Source organism: Micromys minutus (genome assembly GCF_963924665.1).
Source record: "Micromys minutus genome assembly, chromosome: X".
Lineage (NCBI taxonomy): Eukaryota > Metazoa > Chordata > Mammalia > Rodentia > Muridae > Micromys > Micromys minutus.
The window spans coordinates 59,089,276-59,107,175 of NC_137970.1; the positions used below are offsets into that span (position 1 = coordinate 59,089,276).

General features: G+C 33.7%; 1 protein-coding gene across 3 annotated transcripts in view; it reads left to right on the plus strand.

The window, feature by feature from the left end:
• Positions 1 to 16,866, plus strand: part of KLHL4 (kelch like family member 4) — a gene marked incomplete at its 5' end in the record, with an annotated part of 58,299 nt that extends 41,433 nt beyond the window's left edge. For 2 of the 3 annotated variants that reach the window (XM_080910965.1, XM_080910967.1), the window contains 6 exons: positions 270 to 438; positions 5,611 to 5,835; positions 7,424 to 7,586; positions 9,573 to 9,785; positions 15,326 to 15,497; positions 16,049 to 16,866. In XM_080910965.1, coding sequence (XP_080767091.1) covers positions 270 to 438; positions 5,611 to 5,835; positions 7,424 to 7,586; positions 9,573 to 9,785; positions 15,326 to 15,497; positions 16,049 to 16,108 — 1,002 coding nt within the window. In that variant the 3' untranslated portion in view covers positions 16,109 to 16,866. Of the gene's footprint in view, positions 1 to 269; positions 457 to 5,610; positions 5,836 to 7,423; positions 7,587 to 9,572; positions 9,786 to 15,325; positions 15,498 to 16,048 lie in introns of all 3 variants that reach the window. The other variant, XM_080910966.1, reaches the window with a different exon arrangement.
• Between the last annotated feature and the right edge of the window lie 1,034 nt (positions 16,867 to 17,900).

A 17,900-nucleotide genomic window follows, 5' to 3' on the forward strand; every position in this document is an offset into this window, starting at 1 on the left:
TATTGGAAAAATACAGTATTCCTATAGGAGATAATATCTTAATAGATCATGTTTCCATGACATCTATGATAGTCCAAATACAAACGAAAATAAGTAACGTATTAAATTACCCTAGTTCTGTGTGACTATAGCTAGTCTACTTGATTGTTTTTGCCAATTCTTTTTATCAATGTCTTTTTCATATATAGTGCTTCTTGTAGTAAAAAATAAATAATGTTCTTTCTGATGTTGGACACCTGATATATGTGTCATGCATTATTACTTTCCAGTTGCTTGCAGATCTGGAAAACAGTTCAATGTTTAGTGGTGATCTGGAATGTCAGAAGCTCCTAATGGAAGCTATGAAGTATCATCTCTTGCCTGAGAGAAGATCCATGTTGCAAAGCCCTCGTACAAAGCCTAGAAAATCAACTGTGGGGGCACTTTATGCTGTGGGAGGTATGGATGCTGCTAAAGGTAAAAGCAACACATTTATTAGTTGGGAAAATGTCTCCAATTGAAAAAGAAGAGCTATTTCTAACAATCGCCACGTGATAAGGATGATATTAAATCCTTATTGTGTAAGTGTATCTGAAGCAGTTTTTCATTAGGGTAATTTGTATGATTTGTGATCTCATTTTCCTTCCTTTCATTTGAATGATAATCCTTTAACTAGGACGCATCTAAGTGCTGATAGTGATTTTACTTTATGAACTGTGTTAAGTCTATGTTTGAACATTCAGTTTTCCCTATTAAATCTTTTCAGGAGATTTTATTTACATATATTTATTTAAATTGAAAGTGACAAGTGCATTCAAATATATTTTTGACACTAATGGAATAGAGAGCTCTAGATACAGACCTCAGCTCTCTGATACATACTTAAAGACATTTCAAAACTATTGAATGAAGTGCTGAAAAATCATTACTTCAAATTTGCAGTAAAAGCCTAGTTTTTACATAAGAATTTATGGAATGAAAGGAGCAGTTTCTGAAGGCATCATCCTTGGCCTCCTTGAACATTTTTTACCCATAGCTTCACTTATTTGCATGTGGTTTTTCACTCTTGCCATGTATTTTGTTAATATAACGAAGCAAAGACAACTTTCATACTTTTATTTTATATGCAAGGGTGTTTTCTTTTCCTGTATGTCTATGAACCATATGCATGATTGGTATCTGTGAGTAAAGACTCAAGGGGAATAGAAGAGTCATCAGGTTTCATGGAACTGAAGTTATGGAAGTTTTTGAGCCACCATGTGGGTGCTAGAATAAAACCTGTGTCCTGTAAAAGAGCAGCCAGTGCTCCTGTCGACCTTAAGCATCTCTCCAGCTTAAATAAAAGATTTTATAAGTTGAATTTGATTCTATAGAATGTGGATCACACTTAAAGACAATCCTAGTAATAAACTAAAAGCTGAAATTATATTTGATACATTGACATAATTAACAATAAAGTGAAGATTTATCCATATTAAAATCAATTATTTTGACTGGAAATTTGAATTCTTAAGCAAATGGATAAAACTAGAAAATATAATCCTGAGTGAGGAAAACCAATCACAAAAGCTACTCATGGCATGCACTCACTGATAGGTGGATATTATCCCAAAAGCTTAGATTTCCCAAGATACAATTCACAGACCACATGAAGCTGAAGAAGAAGGACTACTAAAGTGCAAATGCTTCAGTCCTTTACAAGGGGGAACAAAACAATTACAAGAGGAAATATGGTGACAAAGTTTAAAGCAGAGACTGAAGCAAAGGATATCCAGAGACTGTCCCACCTGGAGATCCAGACAATAATGCTGATGTCAAGAAGTGCATGCTGACAGGAGCCTGATATTGCTGTCTCACGAGAGGCTCTGCCAGAGCATGACAAATACAGAGGCAGATGCTGTTACAACTATTGAACTGAGAACAGGGTACCCTGTGAAGGAGTTAGAGAAAGGATTGAAAGAGCTGAAAGGTTTGCAACTCCATAAGAACAACCAGACCAACCAACCAGAGCTCCCAGGGATTAAACCACTATCCAAATAGTACACATGGAGGGACCCATGCCTCTGGCTGCATATGTAGCAGAGAATGGCCTTGTTGGGCATCGATGGAAGGAGAAGCCCTTGGTCCTGCCAAATTTTGATACCTCAGTGTATGGGGAATTCAGGGCAGGGAGGTGGGAGGTGGTGGATGGGTAGGTGGTGGAGCACCCTCATAGAAGCAGGGAGCGGGTGGGACAGGGTGGTTATGCAGGGGAAACCAGGAAAGGGGATGACATCTAAAATGTAAATAAAATATATCCAATAAAAATACTAAAAAATAAAAATAAAAATAAAGTTCTTTATAAAACTGGAAACAGTAAATAGGAAATATGCTAGTTAATTACATTTTTTTCACTTAATGAATTTTTAATTAATATAAAAGTGTGAGTCTTGAAAATCTAAAATAATAGACATTTATAAAAATGGAGATGGAAGTCTAACATGGTAGAAAGTAAAAGAACAAAAACAGTGAAAATGGCAAAAAAGCATATAGATGAGCAACTTTGATTTTTGATAGTGTGCATTAATCTAAGAATACTATAGCTTCATTATGACAATTTTATACAGACATATAATAACATTTATTATTATTGAACCCTATATCATCTTTTTTGTTATTATTACTACCCTTTCTTAAAGATCCTGTCTGAATTTTCTTGATAATCACCTGTTCTCATGATAACTAATGGAGTCTTGTGAGAGCAGAATTAATCCATTTGTGAGGTTAATAATTCATTATTTTATCAGTTATTTTAATTTAAACACCTTAAAAAGTGATTGCCATACTATAGACTTTTTTTTCAAAATACAAACTGTAGAAGAAGTTGTGTACTGGTGGTGCACACCTTTCATCCTAGCACTCAGAGACATAGGCAGGCAGATCTCTGAGTCCAAGGCTACCCTAATGTACAGAGTGATCTCCAGGACAGCCAGGGCTGCAGAGAGAAACTTTTCCTCAAAATATACAAACAAACAAACAGAACTCTAGAAAATATATTTAAAATTTAACACCCCTGAAAATTAGATTGTTAATGGGATTATTTCTGAAATTGTGGATCTGGCTTTTTCAGAAAATTACAAATACTGTAGGATAAGATAATTAATTACAGGTTGACTTTACCCGTTGTCTTTTTTCATTTTTTTATTTTTAGTTTATTTTTTACATAGTCTGGGTTAACCTAAATCTCATTGCAATTACCTTCATTATCCCAAGTGCTTGGGTTATGGATATAAGTCACTATACCAGGCTTCATTGCAACAAATACAATAATATTAACAGCTTAAATTAAGTGCAAAACAAAAGCATATACTGAACAAAACTGGAAAATCTGCATGAAATGGGCTACTTTTGAGAAAATACCAGCTTTCAAAGTTAAGTCAAGATCAGATAGACCATCTAAATAGTCCCATAAACCTTTAGGAAGTAGAAGCAGTCATTTAAAGTCCCTCCCAATTACAAAAAAAAAAAAAAAAAAAAAAAAAAAAAAAAAAAAAAAAAAAAAAAAAAAAAAAAAGGCAAGGCCAGATCAGATCGCTTTAGTGCAGAATTCTATCAAACTTTCAAAGAAGACCTTATATCAATACTCCAAACTCTTCCACAAAATAGAAACAGAAGGAACACTACCCAAGTCATTCTTCAAACCCACAATTATAATCATATTTAAACCACAAAAAGACCTACAAAGAAAGAGAACTTCAGACCAATTTCCCTCATGAACATTAATGCAAAAATACTCAATAAAATTCTTGCAAACCAAATCCAAGAATACATCAAAATGACCACTCACAATGATCAAGTTGACTTCAGCTCAGAGATGCAGGAATGGTTCAATATATAAAAATCTGTCAATGTAATGTACTATACAAACAAAATCATAGAAGTGTAATCATCATTGATTGTGGGTTTTCTTTTTTTTTTTTTTTGTGCTGGGAAACAGTTCAAGGTTTTAAACATGCTGGGCTAATTCTCTATTTTTCAACTTTAGGTTTGAGTTTGTGTTATCTATAAGGACACAATCTGCAATATAGAAACATTTCTAAGCATTGAGGACTTTGTTCATCTTATTCATTGACAGTGTATGTGAATGCATGGGTCACAGTGTGCATGTGTACACAATTTACAGGCATCTGTTTTCTCCTTGCCATCACACTTCAGGCATCAGGCTTAGCTACCAGTAACTTTACCTACTGAGCCATTTCTCTAGTACAGTATAAAAACTTTTTATGTGTGTATTGTATTAGCTTATAGTTTATCATTTTCAAAATATCTTGTCTATTTTAAACTTAAATGAAGGTTTAAAAAAACAAAATCATCATTATAAGTATATGTGGCTACACGCCTGATTCTAGGAATAAGCAAAATAGGAGGTTTGTATGAGTGAACTCTATTACCAAAGATCAGTTTTGGGAACAGTACTTTTTGAAAACACTTCATAAGTCTGACCATAATACTGGACAAGAGTTTCTATTACCTCAACTTTGGGCATTTTAAGATTAGATAATCTTGAAATGTTATTGAATGAATTTTTGCTGAAAGTATACATTTATTTATCTCTATTGCCACTGTTCTAGAAAAGAAATAGCAGCAAAACTCTCCTTACTATGTGTGACTTCAGGTTCTTGAAAAAAACAGTGTAAGCACTTAAGAACAAAAATAAAACAGGAAAGAATTAGAAACAATCTAAGTAAGCACAAAACATGTAAAGGGTAGCATTTGCTTATAAAAGTAACTATTATAATAATAAAGCATTCATCAGTACAGTTTTTACAGTACTGTATGAGTCTTTCCTTATAATATATTGTTTCAGTTTCCCAAAAGAAGCTTTTTGAAATTTCAGCTATTAATGTTTAGGAATAAGGTGCTTTGTTATTTAAGTTTGGTTCTGTATCATGTGGTAAAGACAGAACTACTTAATTAAATAGATATCACACAAATGTCTGAAGCTAACTTTAATGACTACAATGTATCATAAAAGAAGTATAAGAAAGCTATAACAAAGACACAAGTCAAAGTTTAATAACTGATAAGATAAATTATCAGTGAAGGTTAGTAAAGGAGCTGAGAAAGTCTTTGTAGTTTAAGTTGCTTAACTACTAGTCAAATGGTATATGATTGCAGTAAAGAAGTTAAAAGACACACTTATACACACAATGAATAAATCCTTTAAGTGTAGAACAGCACAGTCGTAAACAATAATTATTATAATTAAAAATTTAAAGATATATAAATATGCAATTACAGAATCCAATAATATGAGCTTTTTCATTATAAACATGATGTGGGAAACGTGTTATAACACCGGTAATATAGCTATAAATTTATTTTATTTTGTGTTATATTTAATATTAGCACCACAATCATATTTTGATGGCATAAGAAATATAAGTAGAACTATTTTCTTCTCGGTCTTCCAGTTCAATCCAGAAGTATCACTCCTTGCCTCATGGTTCAGTTACTACTGTCATCTGAGCTAATAAATTGAATTTGAGCTTTCTTTCCTGATGCTATGCTTCAAATTAAAACACACAATGTGAAATAAGTCAATTCTGAATTTTAAGGAGGCTTTACCATTGCTAATTATATCTTTAACAGGTACCACTACAATTGAGAAGTATGACCTCAGAACCAACAGTTGGATCCACATTGGCACTATGAGTGGTCGTAGACTTCAGTTTGGAGTTGCAGTTGTCGATAATAAACTTTATGTTGTGGGAGGAAGAGATGGCCTAAAAACTTTGAATTCTGTGGAATGTTTCAATCCAGTTACAAAAACCTGGGTTGTGATGCCTCCTATGTCAACACATAGGCATGGGCTAGGTAAGATATTTAATGCTATATACTTTCTAAAACAAATGTACAGGGAAGCTAATAAAATTAGATCTAGCTGCATTTCATAAGGAGGTAGTTCTGGGGAGGTTACACAAATCTGAAATGTGCGTGGAAATCTTTAATTTTAGCATAATATATTTGAATTCTATGTCTCGTCTACCAGTGTTTGAAAGGGTTCCGTTTCAGAGAAGATAATAATTTTCAGAAGGAATATTTTATGGAAAATATAAAGGGCAACAGAACACTTTATCTAAGCTCAGTTCAGAGTGTAAAATATTTGACAATAGGAAAACATTTTAAGTTCTAATTAGACAATTATTCGTGCCGTAACAAGCAAATGTGCATTCACTGAATGACTTAGAGATCTAGCATAAACATATTTATGATTAGCACTTCTGTTGATCAGAGCTCTAAAATATAATTAAGGCAGAGATTTCTAAGCAGTTTAAGAATGAGTAAGGTTGTGTAAAACAATCGAGAACTTTAATATTTCTGAGTATTTGTCAAAGTATATATTTTCATCTTATGTTCCATATGTTTTAAATATTATAGTATTGGAAAAATAAAGTATTTGGTTCTTTTTTTTACACAATAGATGTTTTAGCTTTATTTTTTTAAATCATTTATAGGAAAATGCATCTATGTATGGGTTTGTGAACATGAAAATGAGGCCCTAGAGATAAGAAGAGGATGTCAGATCTCTTGGAGCTAGAGTTAGAGGCGGTTGTGAGTTGCCAGTCATGAGTGTTAGAACTGAAATCATCTAGTACTTGGCAATATCACCTACTTTTTACCACTGAGTTATTTATCTATGACCACAATAGACTTTAATAAGGCTACTAAGTATCAGTTTTAGAACTGAGATTGTCTCATTTGTTTTAATAAACTGTTTCTGCTAAATCATGAACACTATAGTTATTATCTATCATATCAGTGTAATTCTTTTACACATGCGTGTTCTGTAAAGAAATAAAGTCAAGCTTATAAAAATACAGTTTAACAGATGTGAACAACTGCATATATGAGACAGGTGGACAAAACACAGTAAGAGTCTAAGTAAGATGAAAGTGAAAGCAAAGACCAATTCTCAGAGTCCTGAGAGGCAGAAAGACATGATTTCTATAAAAACTTCCAGTTAAACCTTGAATGCATGCTAATTGAATTATCTCAAGGAAATCTCAAGGTTCAAATGAACCTTGATTTCAAATACAAATTGAGAAGAGATTCCACATTAAGCCTGAAAGTAGTGCTTTATCTTAAGTAACCTGTCCTGTATGTGTTTGCATTAATAAGCTGCGTTAAAATAATGCCAGCAAAAATATTAGTTTCTGCTTTATTCCTTTCCTGGTACTATTCTCTACTACTTCTGTTGATTTTCGTGATTGATGAAAGATACCTTTCTATGATATATATCGATCAATGGAAGTTTTTATGATAATAACAAATTTACCCTCATACAAGAATCAAAGTATTTATTCCTACAGAAAACTTTTGGCGATTGGTTGCATGTAAAGTGAAAATAAAATTATTGCGTGAGGTATGCCTAAGTGAGCCCTTATATTATGTTCATCTTTAGGCGTAGCCACACTCGAAGGACCAATGTATGCTGTTGGAGGGCACGATGGATGGAGCTATCTAAATACTGTAGAAAGATGGGATCCTGATGGACGTCAGTGGAATTACGTGGCCAGCATGTCAACTCCAAGAAGTACAGTTGGAGTTGTTGCATTAAACAATAAGTAAGATTAAACACAAACACTCTTTGCTCCCAGATCTTGTAACTGAGAGTCTCTATGTCACTGTCATCAATCAGTAAACATTCTACGTGGTCAGGCATCTTTATTAGCAATTATGAAAGTCATTTGGTGGAAATATTCCTTCATTATGAAGGAAAACAGTTGTCTAAAATAAATGCTTCATTAAATATTTTATAAACCTTCCGTTTTCAAAAAATTTGGTACTGTGGAGAGAAATATCAGAATTTTTGAACAAATTTTGCATCTTAGTCCTATCTTAAAATAGGCAGAATTTGCATTTTAACAAAATCCTTACACATTAATTGTACTTTGTGTATAATTGTGCATAGTACTCTATCCTGTAGAGTACTACGTGTGAAACATATATCATAGTAAATGGCAAAATCATGAAAATGAATAATAAACATTCTTAAAAAAGAAAAGCATATATGTATAACTTTAAGAACATTGTTTTAGATAATTATTTCCAGTTTAGCCTAAATAAATGGCAAATTTTGCATTGCTATTTACTCTAAATTTAAAAGATCATTTGTCTGCCTATGTTTATAAATACGTTTTTGTTCAGCAGTCTATCTTCTGGGAGTTTAAAGCTCCTAAGTATTCAATTCCATCTTGTTTGCCCTGGAAGATTTACTTTTTCTGATCCTGTAAAAACAAGCTAATAAACTAAGCCTAATAATGTCTTCATTTGTTAAATTTGTATCACATAATTATGGTATATAATGTTTTTCTTTATTTTTTAATTTTTCTCCTGTCATTGAGATAATAATATAATTACTTTATTTTGCCTTCCCTCCAGACTATCCCATATACCTTGCACTTCTCTTTCTAATTTATAACATCATTTTTATTCACTATTTTTGCATTCATATATTACTAGATATAACACAGTTAGTCTGTATAATGCTATGTATATGTATGTGTATGTGTATGTGTATGTGTATGTGTATGTGTATATGTATATGTATATGTATATGTAATGTTTTCAGGGACAAGGAACCACTCAAGGATAGCTTACATGACAGGAATTTTATACATCAGCATAGGCAGTGTCTAGAAGAGCTATGTGACCGTATACTCTATACTCTAATTATACATAAAGCTGGCACATGAACAAATAAATGAGCACAGTAAAAAAATAAGGCCAGGTATAATTTCAAACTCAACAGAAGAAGAAATAGGAAATGTGTACAGCAGATAAGAGATCCATATACATAATACTTTTGGATTTTACACAATCCGAAATGGACTGTCTGGTTAAACCTGATGATATCAGGTTATTCACTTCCATAATCTCCTCTATGCATTACACCAGGTTCAAATCACCAACTTGAACTAATTTTATTTTGTTTTAATATATTTCTACTGTTCAAAATTCAGTGTAAAAAGTAACAAGCATATAGTTTAATAAATTTTCATCATCTTTATTATAACAGAATAAATTTAAATTAAACATTATATTTCAAAATAATAAACAAGAAAGTAGTAAGGAAAGGGTAAAAGTTACATTTTCTTCCTGGAGATAATTCACCTGGTCTATTTTATTCTATTTCCTCAATTGACTTATATAAATATTTTAGGAAAATATTTTATACTAAACAACTTGTACATTAATGTGTGAGGTCACATAATTGTAAAGTGGGTGTTGGCGCTATATGCAAAACCTTTTGATATACCTTCTGGATTTTTACAGATGCTTGTTTTCTGGATGGTATATTGTTATTTTAATTTTACTTTGGCATAAATGAAAGAAGGCTGTTTGGAAAAGGCTAGGCTGGACCAAATATCACAGATAAATACACACTCATAAACCTAGCCTTTCTGTTGCAAATAGTGATGAGATAGAATATGCATTTTGAAGTGTGAGAAAATAAAAATGCCTTCATTTTTTATTTGGATGAATAAATTTTACATGAATTTGTTCACACACACACACACACACACACACATATGTTTATATTTTTCTAGACTGTATGCTATTGGTGGGCGTGATGGAAGTTCCTGCCTCAAGTCTATGGAGTACTTTGACCCACATACTAACAAATGGAGTCTGTGTGCCCCGATGTCCAAAAGACGTGGAGGTGTAGGAGTAGCAACACACAATGGATACTTGTATGTTGTAGGGGGTCATGATGCCCCTGCTCCTAATCATTGCTCCAGGCTTTCTGACTGTGTGGAAAGGTAAGTTTTGTGCATGTGCTTACTTGAATTGTTTTTTTTTTTTTTTTTTATGAGAAAAATATGAAAGGACCAGAATGCAATCCTTTTTCTTTTTAATTGGATATTCTCTGTATTTACCTTTCAAATGTTATCCCTTTTCCCCCCACTCCCATTCCTCCTCATACTCTCCTTGCTCCTGAAGTTGCTCCCTTTCCAAACCATGCTCTCCCACCTCAGTGCCTTGGCATTCTCCTACATTGGGAGACCAAACCTTCACTGAACCAAAGGCCTCTCCTCGTATTGATGCTACAGTGCTATCTTCTACTACATATGGAACTGGAACCATGTGTCTCTCCATGTGTGTTCATTAGTTGGTGTTTTAGTCCCTGGAAGCTGTGGAGGGTTTGGTTGTTTGATAATGTTGTTCTTCTCATAGGGTTGCAAACCCTTTCAGCTCCTTCAGTCCTTTCTCTAGCTCCTTCATTGGGGTCCCTGTGTTCAGTCAAATGGTTAACTGCAAGCATCTTCATATGTATGTGTATGACTCTGGGAGAGTCTCTGAGGAGACATCCATATCTGGTTCCTTGCCAGTAAACACTTCTTGGGATCAGCAATAGTGCTTGGGTTTGGTGGCTGCATATGGGGTGGATCCCCAGGTGAGGTAGTCTCTGTAGAACTTTTCTTCAATCCCTGCTCCTCTATTTGTTCCCGTAATTCCTCCCATGAGTGTTTTGTTCTCCCTTCTAAGAAGGACTGAGGCATCCACATTCTGGCCTTCCTTCTTTTTGAGCTTCATATAGTCTAGGAATTTTTTCATGGGTATTTTGAGCTTTTGGGTTCTAGAATCTGCTTATCAACGTGTGTTCTTTTGTTCCTGGTTTTCCTCACTCAGGATGATAGCTTCTAGTTCTATCCATTTGCCTAAGAATTTTATAATCTTCTTATATGTAAGTCACACATTTTCAGTTGGATCTCAGAAGACTCAGTTCATACAGGGATTAAAGAAATTTTGGAATGGGTAAAATTTGTACTTTGTAGACATAACTTTCTGTTTGAATTTCCTTGATAACACACACATACACCCACACAAATGTTACATATGTTTAAAACCACTGGAGCAAAAGAAGAGAAGAGTTTCTAATTTTCTGGTGTGATTCTTTGCCGCTGTGAGAAAACACTGACCAAAACTATGTTAGTAGAAGAAGGTATTTATTTCACTTTATAGCTTATAATCTGTCATCTAGGAAACCAAGTCAGGAACTCAAGTCAAAATTTTAAATTGGAACTCAGGCATTGGCTATGGAGGAACACTGCTTACTTGCTTGTTTCTCATGTCTCACTAAGCTTGTTTTCTTATACAGCTAGGCCCATCTGTCCTAGGATGGCACTGCCCACACTGTATTGCACAACTCCACATCAGGCATTGAGAAAATGCCCACAGACTTTTCTACATGCCAAAATCTAATGGCGGCAACTGTTGAGGTCTTCACTTTCCTAGTGAATCCAGTTTGTGTCTAATTGACAAAAACTTACCAACACATAAAAAAATTGCTTTATTTTTCTGACATTTGTTCAAAAGAAATGGTTGATCTGTCCATTATTCTGGATTTTTTTAACCATTATTTAACTTGGAAGCATTAAAGGGTTCCCAAATATTTTTCTATAATTTTTATAGTTTTCACATTTTTTCTATAATGTTAATTTAAAAATATAAAAGTTTTCTAATATTTTATCATATATGCAATGAGCCAGTGATAAATTATTCTAGTTTTTCCAAGATCACTAGAAATGTTCATCCAAAGTAATATATATTTATGTGTGTGTGTCTATAGACTGACCATTTTAAAAAAGTAGCAGAGAGAAAAATAGCGAGAGAAGCAACACTATTTTAAGTCGAATATGGTAGTCATTGTGCTGAGTGACAACTACTATGTGCCTTCAGATGATAAAACTATTAACAATTTCATTTTTTTCTAAAAATTCACTATTTTCTATGCTGGGAGTATAGCTAAGTGCAAGAGTGAACGAACACACTTGTCAAACATGTTAGGAACCCAGACTTAACCCTCAGGAAGATCAATAATGAATAACCCAAAATCATAACAATTCAACAATTTCTACATTAAACAATTACCTGATAATCTCCTGATAATCTTGACATTTTTAGATTTAATTATGCATGAATAGAAAATATGTGATTTTTTTGTAAATATGTAAGTAAGAAGTCTGGAGTTCTGGTTTACCATTTGAACATGTAAAAACATTGATTTAACTAACTCACTAGAGCCTTAACTAACAATGTTGCTTGGAACATGGAGCATATAGGATGTACTTGCTTTGGTTCGAGGTCTCAACATACTACAACAATTTAAGGTGATACAGTAAGAATATTCCATACTATATAACATACATAGATATAAATTTGACAATGTACAATTTCATGATGGTATTAAAATATTATTGATTGATATTAAATTCACATACAAGTTAAAGTGAGATGCTTTGGATATCTATTGAAAAAATTAATGTTTAAAGGATGTAATATTAGTATCAATAAATTAGTAAAAAATGTCATATGAAAAAATACTTTCAATGTGCTATTACAAATAGGTAATGATTAGAAAGTATTTTATGTGTAATTATATGAGTTTACTTAAATTTTCACATATTTAGATTAAATGTTATCTTTTTTTAATGTACAGTTCAGAGCTGCAGAAATTTTCCCTATAGAAGGTTTTAATACCAAATTTGTATACCATAGGAGAAAGGAAGCAGAAAGAACTGCTTCATTTAGTTTATATATGTTTTGTGCTCCCTCTTGTGACCAAAAAGAGTTATGCTATGTACATGTTCTTTTCCTATATTTTTTACCCACTCCAGGTTTTATTTCCCTCTTGCTCTACTCTTTTGTATCCCATACCTCCTTCCTGCACCCCTGTCTCTACAAGGATGTCTTTACCCCACGCACCCCACAAGACCTCTAAACTCCCTGGAGCCACCAGTCCCTTGAGGGTTAGGTTCATTTTCTCTGACTGAACCCAGACCCGGCAGTCCTCTGCTCTACATGTTTTGGGGGACTCATATCACCTGGTGTATGCTGCCTAGTTGGTGATCCAGTGTGTGGGAGATCTTGGGAGTCCAGGTTAATTGAGACTTCTGGTTCTCCTACAGGGTTGCCCTCCTCCTCAGCTTCCTCCAGCTTTCCCCTAATTTAACCACAGGGATCAGCAGCTTCTGTGAATTGGTTGGGTGCAAACATCTACATCTGGCTCTTTCAGGTACTTGTTGGTCAGTTATGATAGGTTTCTTTCTGTGAGCATTCCATAGCCTCAGTAATGGTGTCAGGCCTTGGGGCCTCCCATTGATCTGGATCCCCTTTTGGGCCTGTCCCTGGACCTTCTTTTCCTCAGGCTCTTCTCCATTTCCGTCCCTGCAGTTCTTTCACACAGCAAGAATTCTGGGTCAGAGTTTTGAATGAGGGATAGGAACCTCATCACTCACTTTATGCCCTGTCTTTCTGCTGGAGATGGGCTCTACAAGTTCCCTCTGCCCGCTATAGGGCATTTCATCTAGGGCACCTCTCTTTTGAGTCCTGTAGTTTCTCCCCTTCCAGGCTTCTGGTATATACTGGAGGGTCCTCCCAACCCTCTACTTCCCCAGGTTGCCTGTTTTCATTCTTTCTGCTAGCTGTCAGGACTTCAGTTTTTTTTTCCCCCACCTGATACCGGATTATACCCCCCAATGCCCCAGCCCCCTGTCTCATTTCTTTCCCAGGTCCCTACTTCCCTCCATCCCCACTTGTGGTTGCTTTTTTGTTTTTTTATTTTTTTGCCTAATATCCACTTATTAGTGAGTACATATTGTCCATGTCATTTTGGGTCTGAGTTACCTTTACTCAGGGTGATATTTTCTTGTTCCATCCATTTACCTGTAAAACTCAAGATGTCCTCTTTCTTAATGGTGGAGTAGTATTCCATTGTGTAAATAAACTATATTTTCTGTATCCATTTTTCTGTCGTGTACATCTGGGTGGTTTTCAGCTTCTGACCATCACAAATAAGGCCAATATAAACATACAGGAATATGTGATATGGTGGACTTCTTTTGGATATATTCCCAGGAGAGGTATTACTGGGTCTTCAGGTAGAGCTATTTCTAATTGTCTGAAGAACCTTCAAATTTATTTCCAGAGTGGTGGTAATAGTTTGCAATCCTACCAGCAATGGAGGAGTGTTCCTCTTTCTCCACATCATAGCTGGCATATGCTGTTACCTGAAGTATTGATCTTAGCCATTCTGATTAGTGTGCATTATAATCTCAGGATCGTTTAGATTTGCATTTTTTCTGATCACTAAGGACTTTGAATATTTCTTCAGGTGCTTCTATGTCATTCGAGATTCCTCTGTTTTGAATTCTTGGTATAGTTACACCCCATTTTTGATTGTGTTTTTGGGTTTTTGGTGGTTAGGTTCTTGAGTTCTTTATATATTTTGGATATTAGCCCTCTACTGGATGTAGCATTAGTGAAGATTTTCCTAGTCTGTAGGTTGCTGATTTATCTTATTGACTATGTTCTTTGCCTTAAAGAAGCTTTCCAGTTTCATGAGGTCCCATTTATTAATTCTTGGTCTTAGAGCATGAGCCATTGAAATTCTGTTTAGGAAATTTCCCCCTGTGCCAATGAGTTCAAGTTTCTTTCCCACTTTCTCTTCTATTAGATTGAGTGTAAATGGTTTTATGTTGAGGTCCTTGATCTACAAATAACATAAAACATATCAGGGTAATTCTAACCAAATAATTGAAAGATCTCCATGACAATAACTTCAAGTCTCTCAAGAAAGAAATTGAATATCTCAGAAACTGGAGATATCTCCCATGCATATGAATTGGCAGAATAAACATAGCAAAATGGCCCTCATACCAGAGGCAAGCTACAGATTCAATGCAATCCTCATCAAAATCCCAACACAATTCATCAAAGACATAAAAGCAGCAATTCTTAAATTCATCTGGAAAGGCAAAAAAAATAAAATAAAAACAGAATAGTGAAAACAATTTTTAACAATAAAAGAACTGCTGGAGGAATCACCATCCCTGACCTCAAGTCCTACTACAGAGAAATCTTCATATAGTCATTAAAACCTGCATGGTATTGGTACAAAGACAGACAGATTGATCAGGGGAATGGAATTGAAAACTCACAAATTAAAACACACACTTTTCCACTCTTAATCTTTGACAAAGAAGCAAGAAATACACAATAGAAAAAAAAAGCCTCTTCAATAAATGGTGCTGATATAACCGGCAGTCTGTATATAGAAAATGTAAAAAGATCCATATTTATCACCATGCACAAAGCTCAAGTCCAAGTGGATCAAGGACCTCAATATGTACATGTTCTTTAATAAGAATTCTTTTGTCTTGAGTAGAAAACATGTGCTTGATCATTACAATGCTTCAAATTCTGTGCTTTACACCATAGCACATTTTTATTAATGCTTATTTTTCATTGAAACATTACTGGAATTTTACTTCTCAATTATCCTCCTAAATCTCTTTAGATATGATCCAAAAAGTGATTCGTGGTCAACTGTGGCACCTTTGAGTGTTCCTCGAGATGCTGTTGCCGTGTGCCCCCTTGGAGACAAACTCTATGTGGTTGGCGGATATGATGGCCACACTTATTTGAATACTGTTGAATCATATGATGCTCAGAAAGATGAATGGCGAGAGGTATTCTTGTGAAAAAAAAAAACTTCAAATTGGTATATTTTAGAATTTGAGGAGAAGTTTTAAAGATTAATTTTGGAATTAATTTTCCATTATTCCTTAGTACAGCCGTAGTAGGTCTTTTCTTAGGAGACAAATACCAAAATCAACCTAGATTCTGTTTTTGGCTCCATCACTATTTCTGTTTTTAATCTCTCAAAGCATGAAAGAACACTAACAGAGAATAGCTGTATAAGTATATATACCAAATTATTGTGATACATTATTTTGTTTAGTCCTCATAAAATCTTGGGGAGTTAACATTAGTTGTGCCTTTTTAACTGAAAAAAAAAAAAAAACAAAAAAAAAAACAAAAAAAAAACAAAAAAGAATGTGTTCCCAAAGCAACTGATCATCTAGCCATGATCTATTTGTGTTTTATAGTCTATAATAATCTGAGTGGTAGCTTTCTTATTTTTAGACAAGGTAACAGGTAAAAATAGGGAACAATTCTTTAAGGGCCAACATTCTGGATTATGCTAATGACAGTGTTTCTTTTCTTTTTGTTGTCTTAGGAAGTTCCTGTGAACATTGGAAGAGCCGGAGCATGTGTTGTTGTTGTGAAGCTACACTGAAATTATTTGCTAATGCAATGAAATGTATTTCAAGAATGATGAAAATATGCTGTTTTCAGAAGTTGATAAGCAAACTAAATGCTGTTGTGTCATTCTCATGTATAGTTGGAACTGTTAGCATTTGTAAGGCTGAAAATGAAACATAAATGTGGATTACATGTTAGTGTTAAGTGTATGTGCTCAGTTTATAGTTTAATGAGAAATCCAGTAGGCTATGATTTATGCTTGTTAAAATAAAGCGCTAACATACCTAATGAATATTTCATAATGGGCAACATTTAAAGGCGATGAATACATTAACAATTTTCATGCAAGGATCTGGGAAGTAAAAATTGTTCTGTTAAAGGTACTCTACTGTCTGGAATAACTTAACATAAAAAAGACAGAAGCTTCAAAGCATAACGTCTGGTTTTCAAATAATAGCTCACATTGCTAATAATACCTCACATTTGTCAAGAAGAAAGGTTTTTCTGTGTCAAAGACAAAGAGATCATACGTTGATATAATTTGCTATACTAATCACAGTATTTCAAACTTTTCACAAGCCTATTATTTTTAGTTAACTATCTGGCTAAATACATGTATAGACTTTCTATTTAATGACATGGTGTATTGGTAGATTCATTCACAGTCATAATGTCACATATACAATCTCTATTCTGAAACAGTGATATAATCTGCGACCTAAGCTTCAGAATTCAAAGACCTCATTTGTACAGACATTAACTTTCTCCTCAAACATTTAATGTTTTCTCTGTAACCACGATTCAATTAAATATAAAAAGTTGATTTAAACAATTCTACAGAAGATTATAATTGAGAAAATGATCCACAACACTGACATTTGGATACTTCATAATTTTTAATATGCATTGTCAATTCTATAATTTCTATTTACCTATCAATATCTGCTCTTCTTTTATTTCTATAATCATGTTTATCCAGTAGGAGATAGTAAGAATAAATGTACTTCAAAACTACACTTTTGAAAATTAAAAAAAAAGATATTGTGTCATGGTTTAGCTTTAAACTCATTTTTCCTTCATCCTAACTAATGTTCAAGCTATATGGTGAAATATTGAAAACTCATGTTTATGTAGTTAAATTTTCAAGTAAATGTTCCATTTTAGAATTTCTGTAATATCTTCTCTTAAATGACCTTTGTATTGTAGGCTATTAAAAACAAAACAAAACAAAAAAATCCAGAGAGATGCTTCTAAGATGTGTTACTGCTACCTATTAAGTTTATTTTTAAATCACATCATAAGTTGCATAAAGTTGTTTGTACTTTGACCAGCTGAATTTAAATAAAATCTTTTTTCTCTGGCTATAGAGACTATGCTTTTGGAATATAATGAATGCTTGCTGAATAATCCTTCTGATGCTGCTGTGCCACAATACGAAAAATATTTAAGTGCTATTATACAGTCCCCGCTTTTGTCTGTAATTCTTAACAGAAATCTATAGATTTTTCCATGTCTAGAAATGAGGCAGAGTGACATTGAGAGGCTATAAAACACATATAAGAACCTGCTGGAATTTTTAATATTTGTTTAGCATGTATTAATTACATATAATAATGAGTTGCCTCATGACTTGTATTACATGTAATATATTTTGATATTTGTGATACGTTATACTTTAGCTACCCTCTCTTCTTCTCACTCCTACTAATCTCCTTCATCTTCTCAGGTAACCCCTCACTTCATGACTTTCATTAGTGCTATTTATAGTAACATGGGTAAGAGGTTGTTTAGATGCTTTAGATTAATATTTTAAAAAAATGAAGGAG